The sequence below is a fragment of the Myotis daubentonii genome, chromosome 1, assembly GCF_963259705.1.
Source record: "Myotis daubentonii chromosome 1, mMyoDau2.1, whole genome shotgun sequence".
In the NCBI taxonomy this organism is placed as follows: Eukaryota; Metazoa; Chordata; class Mammalia; order Chiroptera; family Vespertilionidae; genus Myotis; species Myotis daubentonii.
The window spans coordinates 184,782,666-184,800,799 of NC_081840.1; the positions used below are offsets into that span (position 1 = coordinate 184,782,666).

An 18,134-nucleotide genomic window follows, 5' to 3' on the forward strand; every position below is an offset into this window, starting at 1 on the left:
AGATCCTTCTTTGAATTCTTTTGGGCCTGTTCCCAGAAGTAGAATTGCTGCATCATATGGTCATTCTATTTTTAATGTTTTGAAGAGCCTCCCTATTCTTTCCCATAATGGAAGCACTATTTTACATTCCTGCCAATAGTGCACAAGAGTTCCACCTTCTCCATATCCACACCAACAGTTGTTATTTTCTAATTTTTGATAGTGGCATCCTGATGAATATGAGATAATATATCATTGTGATTTTGATTTGCATTTCCCTGTCTTTTATAATTATGATGTTGAACATTTCATGTGCTTATTGGCCCTTTGTATATCTTCTTTAGAGAAATGTCTATTCAAATTCTCCCTTTTTAAAATCAGGTTTTCTATTCAAATTCTCCCTTTTTAAAATCAGGTTTGTTGTTTTTGCTGTTGTTGCTATGTTGTAGAATTTTCTTATAACTTCTAGGCATTAACTCCTAATCAGATATATGTTTTGCAATTATTTTCTCCCATTCCATAGGTTGTTTTTTCACTCTGTTGATTGTTTTCTTTGATACAAGCAAATAAGTTTTTAAGTTTGATGTAGTCCCATTTGTCTATTTTCAACTGATCCCTTATTCTATAACTAATTCAACCATTAAAAATAACAATAGCCCTAACCGGTTTAGCTCAGTGTATAGAGAGTCAGCCTGTAGATTCAAGGGTCCCAGATTTGATTCCGGTCAAGGGCATGTACCTTGGTTGCAGGCACATCCCCAGTAGGGAGTGTGCAGGAGGCAGCTGATCGATGTTTCTCTCTCTTTGATGTTCCTAACTCTCTATCCCTCTCCCTTCCTCCCTGTAAAAAAAAAAAAATCAATAAAATATATTTTTTAAAAAATAACAATAAACTGTAGCAGCGATGGCATAAAAAAACAAAGGAAGCTTATCACAGTAGGAAATGACCTGGTCCTGGAGAAAATTATCATAGGTTAAGAAAAAATAAGTCAGCCATATATTATATAAATAGTAAAGAAATTTGAAGAGTGTTTTACTTATCTGGACTTCAGTATTTCCCATCTGGAAACCACATTTCCAACTCTTGTTGTATGATATCATCATATAACCTATTCTTCACCCTAGGTGAGCAGCTGTGAGTGTACTAAAGGCTGCCAGTGATACTGGTTTCACATCCCTTACTATAAACCACCCATTTATGTGAAATGGGCATAAATCATGCAGAAATTCCCTTGGATCTGAGAGTAGGGTTTCCCCTAGCACAATTGTTTGTGGGCAGTTTAGCTAGATCAGCTAAGAATACTAGCCAATCAGAGTTTCGGAGGGAAAATGTTTTCCTATATAAATATGATTTTCAATAGCATGTTCTCTAAAGAATTTCCCAGGCTTGAATTCCAATAGAGGAGTGACTCAGTAGAACTCCATTCTACCGCTATGAAGAAAAGTGGTGTTTCTCTCCTTTTGGGTATCATCTTCCTGACTCTGATTGAAGTTCAAGGTAAGGGGTTCTGATTCACATTAGGTTAATAAACTCAGAGATGTAAATGGCTATAAAAAGCCTCTTGAATTGCCCAGTAGAGGTGATTGCATGCATCAGAAAGTGATGAGTCACTCATAAAAGCTCATTGATGTGGTTGATTATCCCAAGTTCCTATCTTAGACTTGCCAAATCAAAAACGTCTTCTCAGTCTTGGTGTTTGAACTCCTGGCATGTTGTAAATGTTCAATAAATGTTTATTGAACTGTATACAGATAATGAGATTAAAGACTCTCGAGTTATTTTTTTTACCCTAGTATTTTTTTCTTGATAAGTATTACTGTGCTTAATCAATTAAAGATCCAATAATCAGAGACATTGTTCTTAACTTGTTTCCTGTTGGCCTTTGTTACCTCAAGCAAATTAGTGAACTTTTCTAGACTTCAGTTTCCTCAGCTGAAAAATGGATATTTTATAGTTATGATTTTTCTACCTCATGATGTATGGCATATAGTAAGCACTAAGTAAATATATGATATATGTTGAATAAATAAAAGAATTAAGGAATGAAGATAGTGTATTTTAAAGAATTTCCAAAAGTTTAAAGCACTTGAAAAGCAAGGCAGTGAGGAGGAGGAGGATGGTGGTGGTAACTGGTTATTATATGTAGAGCTTTCTGTCTAAACTCTAAACCAACACCAACTGCAAGGTCATGTAATAAAACGGCTTTGGAAATTGCTTAGGAAACTGTGGCCCACATAGCACCCATGAATTAGGTATCCATGTGTCTGACCTGCAATAGGCATTTATTAAATATTGTGAAAATCTTTTTTCCTAAGGTTGTAGAATATGGTAGCTAAGAGCAATGCCTTTGGATTCAAACTCTTTCCCTGCCCCCTAAAAGCTGAATGCCTTTGTTCTTTACTTCTTTGAACTTGAGCTTCTTTGTCTATAAAATGAAAGTGATACCTACTTCAAAGTTTGTGGTTAATAATTATTAGAAACTCAGGAAATGATAGTAATAACCATGATTAAGTCAAATGAATCATTTTGATGGATCACCTAAATTGAGACATTGCCCTAAACCAGTGTGTGCTACCCATTCCCTTTCTCTTAGGAGTCCCAATAATGAAGAAAGGACGCTGTTTCTGCATCAACACCAACCAAGGGATGATCCACCTAAAATCCTTAAAGGACCTTAAACAGTTTTCCCCAAGTCCTTCTTGTGAGAAAACTGAAATCATGTAAGTAAAATCTTATCCAACATGCATGCATCTTATTGGCAGGAACATTAAATTTAGTGTGATTATTACCCTCGGAATGCTTGCCTATACAGACACTTAAAATTCAGATTGTTGCTCCTCTGCAAATCTTGCCTACTTCTTGCTTTTCTAAAAAACAAACAAACCCCAAAACCAACAAACAAAACAAGCCAACAACCAACAAGTAATTTCTGGTGGGGGTTAGGAACAAAGACATATCACCAAAGTAATATATGTTCATTGGAGAGAATGTTTAATGCAGATAGCCCAAAAGAAAAAAAATAAATATTATTTATAATGCTACCATCCAGTTACAAATGCTGTTAATCTCTTGGTATGTGTTTTTCCAGATCTCTCTCATTTGCTTTGTGTGTACATATATAGACACAAAAAATATATACATATATTTATAAATACAATATATATGCACACAAAAATAAAATCACACCCTACATACTGTTTTTTCATTAATACTATATCATGAATGTTTCTTCATGTCAGTACATCTTCTGTCATAATACCATCTTTTTCTGATAATGTCATTTTTTAAAAATATATTTTATTGATTTTTTACAGAGAAGAAGGGAGCGGGATAGAGAGTTAGAAACATCGATGAGAGAGAAACATCGATTAGCTGCCTCCTGCATGCCCCCCACTGGGGATGTGCCCGCAACCAAGGTACATGCCCTTGACTGGAATCGAACCTGGGACCCTTGAGTCCGCAGGCTGACGCTCTATCCACTGAGCCAAACCGGTTCAGCTGATAATGTCATTTTTAATGGTCAAATTATATTCCATCATATGCATGTATCATAATCTGTATAACCAATGCTAATTGTAGGTTATTTTCTATTTTTTCCTATTGAAATCAAACTCTTATTATGGCAATATTGTGTCTTGAATTCTTTCCTACTAATAATACCTTTCTAGAGATTAGAATTGCTAAGTTAAAGTACATGTATACTTAAGTCTTTTGAAGCCTAAATCGAGAATGATATATAGACTGGCTATTCTTATTCTCAGATTATATTGATAAATTAAAGAAAAAAAATCTTTGGATTATTCAAGGAGAGTATGCTGTAATTTAACAAAATTCAAACAATCTGTTAATCTTAGGATAACATTATGTTTTAAGTAGTTTCATTAGAAAATTTGGCAAAATTTATGCTGATTTTCATTGTTTCTGGGGGAAAAAAGTAGGTATATTGATAACATTTCTATTTTGCTTCTTCAGTTAAGCTTAAATAGCTATTTCCAGGACAAAATAATATCATCTTTAGATATGTTTCTCTCACTGCATATACCTGTGGGATTTTTAAATTTATGGTTATGTGCTACCCTAGAAATTTATCTAAGTCTCTCATTCGATTAAAAAGGAAAAAAGACTGGGATTCTCAGATGCTTATAGTGATGACACAAGTACACTCTAATTGGGGAATTGAATTCTGAGGATAAGATGAAGCATTTAAATTATTAAAAGTTAAAATATTTTTTAAAAAGTTAAAATCTTGCTATTACCTTGGCAGCGCTACAATGAAGAATGGGACTCAAACATGTCTAAACCCAGATTCAACAAATGTGAAAAAATTGATGAAAGAGTGGGAGAAACAGGTTGGTGAAAAGAAGGAACAATTTTTTTTTTCTCTTAGAAATTAACTTTGGAAGACAAAGAATCTATGTAGTTCCTTTAAAGGTACATTTTTAAAAATTCTTATTATTGTATTCCTGTTTTGTTACTAGAATGATGTCCTCATTTTGATATCCTATCTGATAAAGAGGGGATATGCTAATTGACCCTCATGCCGTCACAAATATGGTGGCACCCACAGCCAATAAGGAGGGAATATGCTAATTGACTGCCCTGCCCTCAAAGATGGCAGCACCCACAGCCAATAAGGAGGGGATATGCTAATTGCCTACACTGCCCTCAAAGATGGTGGCATCCACAGTCAATAAGGAGGGAATATGCTAATTGACTGCCATGCCCTCAAAGATGGCAATGCCCAGTCCCTTTAGCCCCGCAGGGCAGCAGGTGTGCAGCAAGGCCGGGCCCAGGCAGGCCCAGCCTTGCCATGTGCCTGCTGCCTCTGGAGTCCCCCAGTCCCCTCAGCCACCCAGCCACCCAGGGCCGGCCCAAGGTGCAGGCAAGCCTCGGATGGCAGCTGCCCAGCCACCCAGGGCCACCAGAGGCTCAGGTAACCAGAGCCAGCTGAGGCTTGCACTGCCAGCAGTGGCAGCCTCAGAGATGTGATGGGGCATCACCTTCCCCTGATCGCCAGGTCACCTCCCGCCCCTGAGGGCTCCCGGACTGTGAGAGGGGGCAGGCCAGGCTGAGGGACCCTCCCCTCCAGTGCATGAATTTTCATGCACTGGGCCTCTAGTATAGTTATATTCCTGCATAGAGTATCACTTGTCTATTGCACCACTAGAATGTGGGTTCCATGAGCAAAGGGAGCTTATCTTTCTTATATAACACAATGAATAATGAATATGTAGTTAAATGAATAGTAGACACTGAGAATAGAAAGGTAATAAGATAGTACCATCCTGCTATAGCAAATATTCTAACAATAAATTAAAGCACAATTTCAAATATTAAATAAAAATATGTACAAGAATCTTAAAGAAAGAATAAGTAATTTTGCTGAAGGGAGAGGCAGGGAGAAAAAATTAAGGAAGACTTTTCATAAAAGGTGACATTTGATTTAGGTCTTGAAGGATGAGTAGTTCACCACGAGGGCAAGGACATCATGAAAGATAGAATCATGAGAGAGCTTGCTGTGTTCAGGGAGCCTCTAGTAATGTGGGTGGTGTTTGTATGGAGGGAATTAAGGGATTAGGTGAAAGAGTAGACCAGGACAGAGTGAAAAGAAACCTGTATGACATGCTAAGGAATTATGTCTGAAGAGGGACACAGAAATGTAGTTGGGAGTGTAGCTTTTGGAGTCTGATAGACAGTGGTTCTGCCACATACTAGCTATGCAACTTTAGGCAAGTCGCACTCTCTGAGGCTCAGTCTCCCCATAGGTAAGAAGTAGATGATACTTAAGTAGAAGATTTAAGTATATATGTACTTTAACTTAGCAATTCTATCCTCCAACATCAGAAAGTTGTACTTGGGACAGTTAGGTCATAAGCAAGATTGGAGTGAGGGTAGTAATGAGCCAGGAGAATGGACAAAAGAAGACCAATTAGAAGGATGTTGCCTCCTCCTCAAAGTGGATGAAGTAGAAAGAATTAAAAGGAGCCCCTTTGAGAGTAAAGCACTTTAAACCTGTTTTGAGGATGAAGAAGGACCACAGTCTAGAGAGTTCAATTATAATATAAGAAAGGGAAAATGGTAAGATGAAGAAACAATGTCTTTCCCCCCCCCCCCCCCCTTGCAGGTCAGCCAAAAGAAAAAGCAAAAGAAAGAGAGAAAAAACATCAAGAAAGCAGGGAATTCAAAAAGTTAAACGATCTCCACGTCATCAAAAGAAGACTATATAATTGACAGCTTTACCGACAATTATTTTCTGTTTAAAAGGTTCTTTTTAATTATATTGAAATAATTCCAGCACCTTAATCCATAAGCTTGTTGATCTGACTAGAAATTATAAAGCATCATTATGAAATTGTAATTGGAGCTAAAAAGTAGCTTTTAAAATCCAAATGTTAAGAATTGTTAGAGGCTATAGTTTGTCTTATTCTTCCACCTACAGCCAGCTGAATTTCATCATGTTTAAGAGCAGGATCTTAGTAACACCCACATGTGGACAGATGGCCACACCACAGCTCATACACAACAGCTGCCTGGGAGAGCAGCCTTAGGCTTAAAGACCACAGCCTGCAGCTTTCAGAGCGTATTCTGAGGCACATGTCAGCAAGTGCCAGCTTGTCAGCTTGCTGATAAGCCAAGCAGTTTGGAATTGAGCTGGACCTCACTAAGCTGCCATGGCCATCAGCATCTGTATTTGAATCCGCCTACAGGCCTCACATGCAATGTATCTGAGAGGTAAATGCTGGTAGTTTCTGGGAACCGACACTGGAGAACACTAGCGCTTAGCTTTCAGAACCTTCTATCTCACTTTTGAGGCCGTGTGACTCCATCTTACCTGCCCAGGCTGTCCACTTTGTTTCTGTTGTTCCCCTTTGCCTCAGTCAAGCCAGTCCCTCACTGTCCTACCACAGTTCAGTGCCTGCCTCCTCTACTGTGCTGACCTGGGTCTACGCTCTTCTCATTATTTCCCCAACACCCCACAGGAATGCCTTCTTCTTCCCACTCATCTTCACTTTACCCAGGCTTCAAGATTCAGTTCAATCCTGCCTCTTAAATAAAACCTTCTGGACACTCAGATTATCTTAAAACCCTATTTCACATGTGCTCCACACCACACAGGTGAGCACTTAATTATTTTCTATTTTTGTGTGTGTGTTTTTTCTGTCTCTCCAGCTCCTTAAGGGCAGGGGTCAAGTTTATTTCCCAGAATCTGCCACCAATGACTCATATACTGTGGGACTAGATTTTGAATGATTTCTTAATTGCAGTTGTTACACGTAGGAGGGAAGCTAGGCCATCCCCTCAGAGCAGGAGCTGGCTATCTATAGCAAGATTCAATATTGAGTAACCCCTGGGTAAATTCATTATCTTCAGGCCATTATCCCTGAAAGCACCCGGGGTGATGCAACATCCTTGTCTTATGACAGGATGTTAACTTGGCCTCTTGAGCAGATAAGAAGGAAATGTTTAACCATTTATGGAAGTTCTGAACTGTTTTCATAAAATATACAGGGTACCTAGAATCACAGAATCTTACAATGGGAATCTTACAAGGAGCTTTAGAAATCAACCAGTGTCAAAACCTTCTCCACCCCATGCAAATTCCTTCAGTACAATTCCTGACAAGCCTCGGTTTTCTATGATATGACAAGAAAGCCGCCAACATCCTTTTGAAAACTCATTTTAGGTAAATATGAATGTCCTTGTCATTAAACTTTTCTCAGAGTTGGTAAAATATTGTGATTACTGATTATTTCACCAGGTCTTGTGAAGAAAGTTTGATATTAAGATACCAAGAGCTGGAGGGAGCAGCAAATTCTGTTAGAGGAGACAAGACTGGTGCTCACATAGCTTCCGCGGGGCTTGGAAACTCTCTTAAAGAGGAGGCTTGGTGAACTGTGTAGGACAGGATGTCTTTTGCCAGAATTTAAACAAATGCCTTCTTGCAAATTTTGTTATTCCTTACCCAACAGATGATTTTCAGTGCTGCCCAGTGGTGATCCCACCCAAGCAATATCTGATCTAATCAAGAAACTCTAGCTCCTTCCATGTACATCCTTGAAAAACCTAAATGTTCCCTAATTTGAGAGTTTGTGAACCAATTACTATATAACTCACAGGTAAAGTGTAGCGTATAACTAATAACCAGAAACCACATTTTATAACATATAAGTGCATGATATTCATCATTTACATAGACATGTATATTCTCTAAGCAAATAAGTTCAAAGCAGTATTAGCATATATACCTTATACTCTGAAATAATTTCTTTGTTAAAAGATGGTATCAATAAATGGACCATTAATCAGAAAACAAGTCTGGATTGTTTTAATGTCTTGAACATACACTTCAACTATTGCATGCTTAACAGTAGTTCTCACATGTCTTTATTGATTTGCTTTCATCTCAGATAAAGGATAATGGAGATAAAGACTCGGAAGCCCTTTAAAGGGCTCTTTGGGGACAGAAAAAAAAAATGGAAAATGCGACAACAATGCCTTATTATAACAACATCGACGGATGAGAGTTACGTGAAATGAAATTTATTGTCTAATTCTGAAGGATAGTCCTAGCCCAATCAGATGTATCCTGAGGAAACAAAAAAAGTCCTCTTTTACATATTCTGAAAGCACATATGTTTAAATATTATAAAGTCATAAGTAGCTATGGTGGATATCTAAATAAGCATAAGATACTTACAAGTGCAGAAAATTTGGGCTGGAGATATTATGTAGTGTGGACTCTAAGAAGGTTGAACGTGGACAAAAATTATCAGTGAGGTACACTGAGAGGCCAGACAGGTGTGGCATTTGGGCAGCTGCGGACATGACTACCCACAAGGGCCTTAACCTGAAAGATAGGATTCTAGATTCTGAGATACCTGGTTTAAGCTCAAAAGCCCACCACTTACTGGCTGTGTGACCTTGGCCCACCCATACTATTTAACCTCCCCGGCACCAGTGTCCTCATTCAGGGCTGTTGTGAGGAATAGGCCCAGCATGGATCTTGGTGCTGAGGAAGCACTTAGTGTCAGTTCCACCCTTCTCTGACTATTTACTTCTGCCGCGCCTTCTTCACAACAAAGGATGTTCCACATCTCACACTCAGGCATGCTTCCAGGACCAAAAAAATATGTTGGAGAAGAGATTAAAAGCCTGACTGACCAGTTTTTCATATCTATATTTTCATACTCAAAGTCCAGGCTATCCTTGTCTCTTTCCTGGGCTACCATAATAGTTTCCCTGCTGCCCCTTTTCTTCAAGTTTAATTTTCCTTCCTTACCTCCATGCCAGCCAGAATGATATTCTCTCTCTCTCTCTCTCATATATTTTTATTTATTTCAGAGAGGAAGGGAGAGGGAGAGAGAGAGATAGAAACACTGTACAGCCCTAACCGGTTTGGCTCAGTGGATAGAGCGTCGGCCTGCAGACTGAAGGTTCCCAGGTTCGATTCTGGTCAAGGACATGTACCTTGGTTGCGGGCACATCCCCAGTAGGGAGTGTGCAGGAGGCAGCTTATCGATGTTTCTCTCTCATCGATGTTTCTAACTCTCTATCCCTCTCCCTTCCTCTCTGTAAAAAATCAATAAAATATATATATATTTTTAAAAGAAACACTGTACACCCCACACTGGGGATTGAGCCCACAACCCGGGCATGTGCCCTTGGCCAGAATCAAACCTGGGACTCTTCAGTCCACAGGCCGATGCTCTATCCACTGAGCCAAACTGGCTAGGGCCAGAATGAGCCTCTCAAAGAATAACTCACAGAATACCACCACCTTGCTTAAAATCCATCAATTTTGAATTAAATCAACCATACCTCAGCCTACCAAGCCATATGTGAGTTAAGTTCTACCTGCTTCTCTTACCAGGCTCCCTCTATTCTCATTTATTGAGCCCAGCCTCACCTTCTTTCTGTCTCTCAAGCACACTGAGTTTACTTCCTTCTCGGGGCCTTTGCCTACACTGTTCCCTGTTGTGCTATATCAATGGTTAAGCTGGGAACTCTGTTTCCCAGAATCCCCTTCCCTGTGTAGTTCTAATATAGAGTTAGCCAAAGAGACACGTGTGAGATTTTTAAAAGAGAAGTGAAGGAATAGCCATTACTCTTGATTAGATAGAACGACAGACACCTTGGTATCCAAGGATCCCAGCTTGCCCTTGCTCTCCTCTGAGTTCACCTTGCCTTCATGACTGTTGGCCTCTCGATCAACAATGGTCCCAACCAGATCTTGGAAGTGCACTCACAGAGACTGTAGTTACACAGAAGCTACAGCTCCCCACAGGCCCCCAGACTGACAGCTGGACAGGCTTGGCTTCTTGGATTTTTCTCATGAGCTCTTATTTGTCCAACTGTACCAGTGCTTCTGATGGCTTCATCAGTGAACCTTTCTCCAATACCTGACTATCATCCCAGACTTTCCCTTCTTGAGATCCTCCATCATCTGTGGAAAATATGATTCCTGTAGTAATTCCTTTATTTCCACAATGTCAAAGTCAGCCATATAATACAGAGAAAAAACTGCGTTGTTACTGAAAATGAGAAATACCAGTAATGACTTCTACAATATTAAAAGCAGCGGAATTAAAAGCAGGTCTCTCTCTCTCTCTCTCTCTCTCTCTCTCTCTCTCTCTCTCTCTCTCTTCACATTAGTTGATTCTGGTATGTGCACAGGGATTGAACCCACAACCTTGGCCCACTGGCCCATTTGGACGATGCTCTAACTCAGTGGTCGGCAAACTCATTAGTCAACAGAGCCAAATATCAACAGTACAACGATTGAAATTTCTCTTGAGAGCCAAATTTTTTAAACTTAAACTATATAGGTAGGTGCATTGTTATTAACTTAATTAGGGTACTCCTAAGGCTTTGGAAGGGCCAAAGAGCCGCATGAGGTTTGCGAGCCGCAGTTTGCTGACCATGGCTCTAACCAACTGAGCTACCCAACCAGGGCCAGGGCAAGTGTCTCTTGTTTGGGGCCTTTGATTAGGGCCAGACTGGCTAGGAGTTTTTATGGATTGGAACTCAAAGCAAAAGTGAGCTGCAAAAGGGAACTAAATGTCTCTGAATAATAAGGGAACAGGAATTACCTCTGGCAGCTAGGGAGTATGTTGGGGATCCTGAAACAGCAAAAAGAGAAGGCAGTGAAGTAGGACTGTAAAAATGAAGTAAAGGCAAAGGAGACCAGTGAGAAATTTTCTGTGGTAAGATGCCAGCTTTAAAACACTGCTGTGTAGCATTCATTTTGGATATTGCAAGTAACTCCATAATGCTAGAAAACTCTGGGGCCAGCTGGGTTATGTGGCAGCCATAACAGTGTGCTGCTTGGATCACCCTTCAACAAAGAACTTACTTTCAACCACAGGGAGAGAGAGCAGTTAGCTGACACCCTCTAGCTGCTGCACTGGAGAGGAGACTCACCTCAGGTTTCAAGCCAAGGCCAAATCCAAGCAGTCTCCAGCCAATGACTGAGTATTGAAGGAATACTAAGGACTGACCATTCCTGCCCAACTCAGGACTCCTCTGATGGGCAATCTTTAGTCAGGTGCTCCCCCTTGGGTTCACTAAGACTTTCTCAGACCTCCATCACAGTCTGGGGCAATCTTTCTGCTTTTTCCCCACTTTTATTTTCATAAGGGTTACCTCCAATAAACTTCTTGTGCATCTGATTCTGTCTCAGTGCCTACTTCTCCGAGAACCCAAATGACACAGACTACATGCGATAGACTTTATATTTTGAGCAATAAGTGTTAGCTGCTATTTATTATTATTTCATACAGCCTCAAACAGAGGCTTTTAACCCTGGAAGAAACCTTTTAGATGGACATACAAACAGGAGCCTGGAAATCAAGAGACTGGAGTATGTTTCTGGTCCTGCCACTCATTGGCTAAGTAGCCTTGACAAGTCTTATGACCTCTCTGAATAGCAATTTCTTCATCTGCAAACTGAGGAGTGAGAGATTATGATCTCTAAGGTTTCTCTAAGTTTTCTCCCAAAACATTATCCCCTTTCATGGCCCGTCTTGTACACTATAGCTTTTGATTAATAGCTACCTAATACCCACCTTTTTATAGTGATGCTCCCTGTACTCATGTAAGTATGTTTATATTTTAAAATAACTGCCATGTGGAAGGAACTCCTACCACTTGCAACAGCATGGATGGAGCTGGAGAGCATTATGCCAAGTGAAATAAGTCAGTCAGAGAAAGATAAATACCACATGATCTCACTCATTTATGGAATATAATGAACAACATAAACCGATGAACAAAAATAGATCTAGAGACAGAGAAGCATCGATCAGATGCTCAAACCTCAAAGGGAAGGCAGGGGAAGGTGGGGCTAAGGGGGAGAGATCAACCAAAGGACTTGTATGAATGCATATAAGCATAACCAATGGATACAGACACCGGGAAAGGGGGGAGGGGGTGAGGTCATAAGTGGGGGAGTGGAGGGGACAATGGGGGGATAAGGACACGTTTGTAATACCTTAATCAATAAAGGGGGGAAAATTTAATAAATAAAAAATAAAATAACTTCCATGTGGAACTAGTTTAGGACTGCCAGAATGGGAAAAGGCCACTTCTCTAGGCTTAAATTATTTTGTTAACAATTTTATGAAAATCAGAAGACTCCAAATGGGTTTCATTCTTTCTTTATTCTCTATCAAATGGAATGCCAAATAGTATCCAGGTAATCCCCACACTGCTCCATTCCTCTGCTTGAAAGTAAGATTCTCTAATCACCCAGTGACCCCTGTGAGTCTCACAGGTTGGGGGCAGACAACAGAAGAGGGGCTGTTCCTTTTGTAACTAAGTCCCTGAGGATAGTATAACCAGGAGCACATTCCGGGGGAGAGGAAAGAGGTATTCCCACCACTTTTATTTGTTTTCTAAAATAAATAGAATCCTTGAGGACATCTCACCACAACTTTCATATTTTCTAGAAATAGAAAAGCAACAAGAATGATTTACAAGCAAAGAAAGAAATGGGGAATTTAATACACATGGTATGTTCTCTTTCCCTATTGTAGCTAGCCTTGAAAAGAACTAAAATTTCTTCTGGTACCAGTTTCCTGATGAGTTTGTATGAGGTCATATTGTAAACTTGGTGTAATTTTCTTGTTAAAAAGAAAAGCGTGAGCTCCCTCCAGTGGCTACATTAACAATTTTTTAAAACAATATATTTTTATTAGAAAAGTACCGAAACCTTCCTGGCTTTTCAGAACATAGTCAATATCATTGGTTTCCAGTGAGAGAGACCATAACTAGAATTCACATGTTAGTTACTGATTCTAGGGTAAATTTCCATTGTGGATATCTAAGACATTTTGATTTCTTACTTTAATAAGTCACACAATTGAAGAATTGAACGAGACTAGAGATTGTTCATTCAACAAATATTAACTGATTACCTACTATTTGCCATGAGTTGCTCCAAATGCAGAGGACAGGGAAGTGAACAAAACAAAATCCTCATTAAACTCATAATTGAATGCAGAAAGGCAATGAAGCATCCATCTTATATAAAAACTGCTGTTTGAAATTTTAATCCTGCTATTTCTGGCTTCTGTAGATGCTTGCTGGTTTAAATAATAAGGAAAATAAGACTACTCCCATTTCAGAGAGGCCATTAAACCTTCTCCAGACGAAGTTATCAGTGCTGGCACCAGGCCAAGCCTTTGGTCAAGGTCTCAAAGCCCCAGCACATAGGGCCCTTTTATGAACTTGCAAAGGGGAGCCCCATTGAAGCAAGTCTTGCCCCGGAGGGGTGTCTCCAGCACAGAAGTTCTCCCACTGCAGACACAGCTGATCCTCACAGCCAATTTGCCTGGAGGTCAATTCCTCCCAGGGATACCTACAACAATCAAGGCTTAACTACAACAAGACTGTGCACAAAGACCACAAGGCAGTGCACCAAGAGTGTCCTCCTCAGGTAATTGGGGAGGCTGAGCCACTGGGCCCTAGAGGACACTTCGCACAGAAAACCACTTTATCAGCACAGGAAAGCATAAAAAACGCAGAGACAAAGAAAAAGGACACAAATGACAGAAATGGAGGAAAGCAAACTACTGGATATAGAGTTCAAAACCACACTTATTAAGTTTATCGGCAGTTTCTAGAAAATTCTTGAAAAACCTTAAAAGTGTTTTAAGGCTTTGAGACCTACAAGAAATCTAATGAGACCTTCGAGGTTGTGATAAAGGACCAACTAGAAATTAAGCATACACTGACTGAAATAAAGAATATTATACAGACTCCCAACAGCAGACCAGAGGAGCGCAAGAATCAAGTCAACGATTTGAAATACGAAGAAGCAAAAAACACCCAACAGGAAATGCAAAATGAAAAAAGAATCCAAAAATACGAAGATAGTGTAAGGAGCCTCTGGGACAGCTTCAAGTGTACCAACATCCGAATTATAGGGGTGCCAGAAGAAGAGAGAGAGCAAGATATTGAAAAACTATTTGAAGAAATAATGACAGAAAACTTCCCCTACCTGGTGAAAGAAATAGACTTACAAGTCCAGGAAGCACAGAGAACCCCAAACAAAAGGAATCCAAAGAGGACCACACCAAGACACATCATAATTAAAATGTCAAGAGCAAAAGACAAAGAGAGAATCTTAAAAGCAGCAAGAGAAAGAAAGTTAGTTACCTACAAGGGAGTACCCAAACGACTGTCAGCTGACTTCTCAACAGAAACTTTGCAGGCCAGAAGGGAGTGGCAAGAAATATTCAAAGAGATGAATAGCAAGAACCTACAACCAAGATTACTTTACCCAGCAAAGCTATCATTCAGAACTGAAGGTCAGATAAAGAGCTTCACAGATAAGAAAAAGCTAAAGGAGTTCATCACCACCAAACCAGTATTATATGAAATGCTGAAAGGTGTCCTTTAAGAAGAGGAAGAAGATGAAAAAGGTAAAGATACAAATTATGAACAACAAATACACATCTATCAACAAGTGAATCTGAAAATCAAGTGAATAATCTGATGAACAGAATGAACTGGTGATTATAATAGAATCAGGGGCATAGAAAGGGAGTGGACTGACTATTCTTGGGGGGATAAGGGGTGAGGGGGATGCGGGAAGAGACTGGACAAAAATCGTGCACCTATGGATGAGGACAGTGGGTGGGGAGTGAGGGAGGAGGGTGGGGTGGAAACTGGGTGGAGGGGAGTTATGGGGGGAAAAAGAGGAACAAATGTAATAATCTGAACAATAAAAATTTAATTAATAGGAAAAGAAAGAATTCAAGTCAAAAAAAAAAAAAAGAACTTGCAAAGGGAACCAGAAAAACCCCATATTTGGGAGACAAAGAGGGTAAGATCGTATAAATATGAGAAACTTCGTGTGTGAAGGCACCCAGATTTTGAGAGACATTTTCCTCTGGGCCCGCGCGTAAAAAATGTAACTCCATCTCTCTAAGCATTGCTTGGTTCTTCTCCAGTTTTTCTGTAACAGCAATAAACAATCCCTCTCGTCTAGGCTCCTTCAATAAATAAATTTTTAATCCATTTGAATTCAGAATTTACAATTATAATAGGGTCTCCTGTGCAAAGGTGCAAAGGATATTTTCTTTGCTAGAATAATTTACTTCAGTTTAAAAATAATTTGTGGATCAGAAAAAGATAGAAATTTCCTTTGCCCACTCAAGACTAAATATAGAAATGAATATGGCATTGGTCTGGCTACTATACATTAAAAATATCACATTACACATAATATAACCATTACTTATAATTTTAAAAATGCATATTCAGTTAGTCACTCTAAATACATACATTTGTCCCTCGGTATCTGTAGGTGACTGGCATAGTATTTGCATATAACCTACACACATCCTCCTGTATACTTTAAATCATCTCTTTAGTATTCATAATAACTAATACCATGTAAATTGTTATATAGCATTGCTTAGGGAATGATGACAAGAAAAAACTCTGTACATGTCACTACAGATGGAACCATCATATGTAGTTAGCTACACAGTACATATCAACAACAATGCAACATTTTTTTCAAGTATTTTTCATCTTTGGTTGGTTGAATCCAAGGATAAGGAACCCATGGATATGGGAGGCTGACTGTATTCAGCCACTTTCAGCCTTAATTTTTTCATCTATCAGAAAGAAAAAAAATCCTGCTTTCATGGTGTTTGGGGGTAAAATGGGCTCCTTAGATTATAGCAGGTAAAGCCTTTCATCACCCCCATGCATAACCTCACCCAACTCAATTTCCTCATCTTTTCTGCTGCACACTCCCTTCCCAACTTTTAGTCACACCAAATTTCTGGTTGTCCCTTAAAGCCACTAGAACAGTAGTTCTCAACCTTCTGGCCCTTTAAATACAGTTCCTCATGTTGTGACCCAACCATAAAATTATTTTCGTTGCTACTTCATAACTGTAATGTTGCTACTGTTATGAATCGTAATGTAAATATCTGATATGCAGGATGGTCTTAGGCAACCCCTGTGAAAGGGTCGTTCGACTGCCAAAGGGGTCGCGACCCACAGGTTGAGAACCACTGCACTAGACTTTTTCAAGTCTTTGTACCTTTCTACAGGCTATTTTCTTTATTTAGAAAGCCTTCCTTTCCCTCCTGCAGAACAACTCATCTTTCGGGATTTCAATCAAATACTACCAAAAACTGTGAGACATTCTGATTCCTCGGCTGTTTGTCCTTTCTATTGCTTCCACTGAGCTATTATAAAAACACATTTATTCACTTTAAATGTATTTATCTATTCGTCTCCCTTATTAATCTGTGACTTTCTTGAGGGCAAATGCCCATGTTTTATTTATTTTTGTATTCCTAGCACCTACCTTAGTGCCTGACGTATGGATTGTGACTAAAAGCTGTGACATAGCCTGAATATTTTATTCACAAGTCACATTTTGGGGACTCAAGATGAATATGCATAGTACATAAGCTTATAATTTTGACAGGAATTTTAAATTAAATCTATGAATGGTTTTGCAAGTAAAATATGGATTGCATACATTTCTTAACTACACAATACTCGATTCAATGATTAATAACTAGAAGCCATTCTCCAAATGCAACTGAAAAACTAATCCTAGTTTGCACAGCGTTCTTGATTCTGTGTGTGCTCAGATGTGATTAGAGTTTCGTGGTTTTGGCTCAGTCACAGATGACCTTGACTGAAGTTGGTGTTCTGTGAAATTGCTTATTTTAAGCAAGAGAACACCAAGTTCTCTATTAATGCCGAATTTGTTACCAGGTGATAGCTGTCAGGCTACTTTTTTTCTTTCTTATCTAGTTACAATCTTGACTGCTTGGATTGAAATCCCAGCTTCCTCACCAGCTGACTTTGGGCAGTTAACTTGTCTGAGGCTGTTTCCTCATCTATAAAGTGAAGATAATTATAGAACTCTCTTTAGAGGGCTGTTCTGAGGATTGAATGCGTTAGTACACTTGAAATGCTGGAAACAGCGCCTGGCATAGGGTGAGTGATCAAGTGTATTGTATTAACAGCACCCTATCGCATACATCCATTCTCTGTATATTTATTTTTGCACTGTGAGATTGTATAAATGCATTCTCTTGGGATTGCTGGGATCTGAATTTAAAGCCCTGGCTGAAGAGTACTGACAAATGTTCTAACAGCGGTTGACATTTCAGTACAAATTCATTTTCATTTTAAAGTAATCAATATACAACTTTCTATCCAGTCCACACCCTTTTCCCTTATCTGGGTCACGTTGAGATGAAACAACGCCAAACAAAACAAAATCGTATTAAAATTATACCGCCCCCCCCCCACGCCCCAATTTACGCCTCTCGTTGCTCTTTTATCCCCCTTTATAAAAATAAGCTATTGCTATCTACTCCCCATGGGTATTTTTAGCTTCTAACTTTAGGCTGTGGGATTAAAACACCAAACAAACTAATAATCCTCATCTGTTTCCCAAGAGTGTGTCGGGATGACGAAATAAATTAACGTGTGTGGGGGAAAAAAACAACAACTGCGTTTCATAATGGCTCAGAAACGATTGATAGTAGCAGCGGTTGGCCGAGGAATAAAAGTGTCGTAAAAGCCACCGCAGAGCGTGAAGGCCGTGAAAGTAATTTGACCCTCGGAGGCTCCCGTAGTCTAGCTCCCGGCTGCGCGTCCCACGTGCTGC

General features: G+C 39.4%; 1 protein-coding gene across 1 annotated transcript; it reads left to right on the forward strand.

Moving 5' to 3' along the window:
• Positions 1-1,335: 1,335 nt before the first annotated feature.
• On the forward strand, positions 1,336-6,207 carry CXCL9 (C-X-C motif chemokine ligand 9). The gene is made up of 4 exons (XM_059668213.1): positions 1,336-1,477; positions 2,574-2,700; positions 4,245-4,333; positions 6,110-6,207. Exons 1-4 carry the CDS (start codon positions 1,414-1,416, stop codon positions 6,205-6,207), a joined length of 378 nt encoding a protein of 125 aa, XP_059524196.1. The 5' UTR covers positions 1,336-1,413.
• Positions 6,208-18,134: the final 11,927 nt, after the last annotated feature.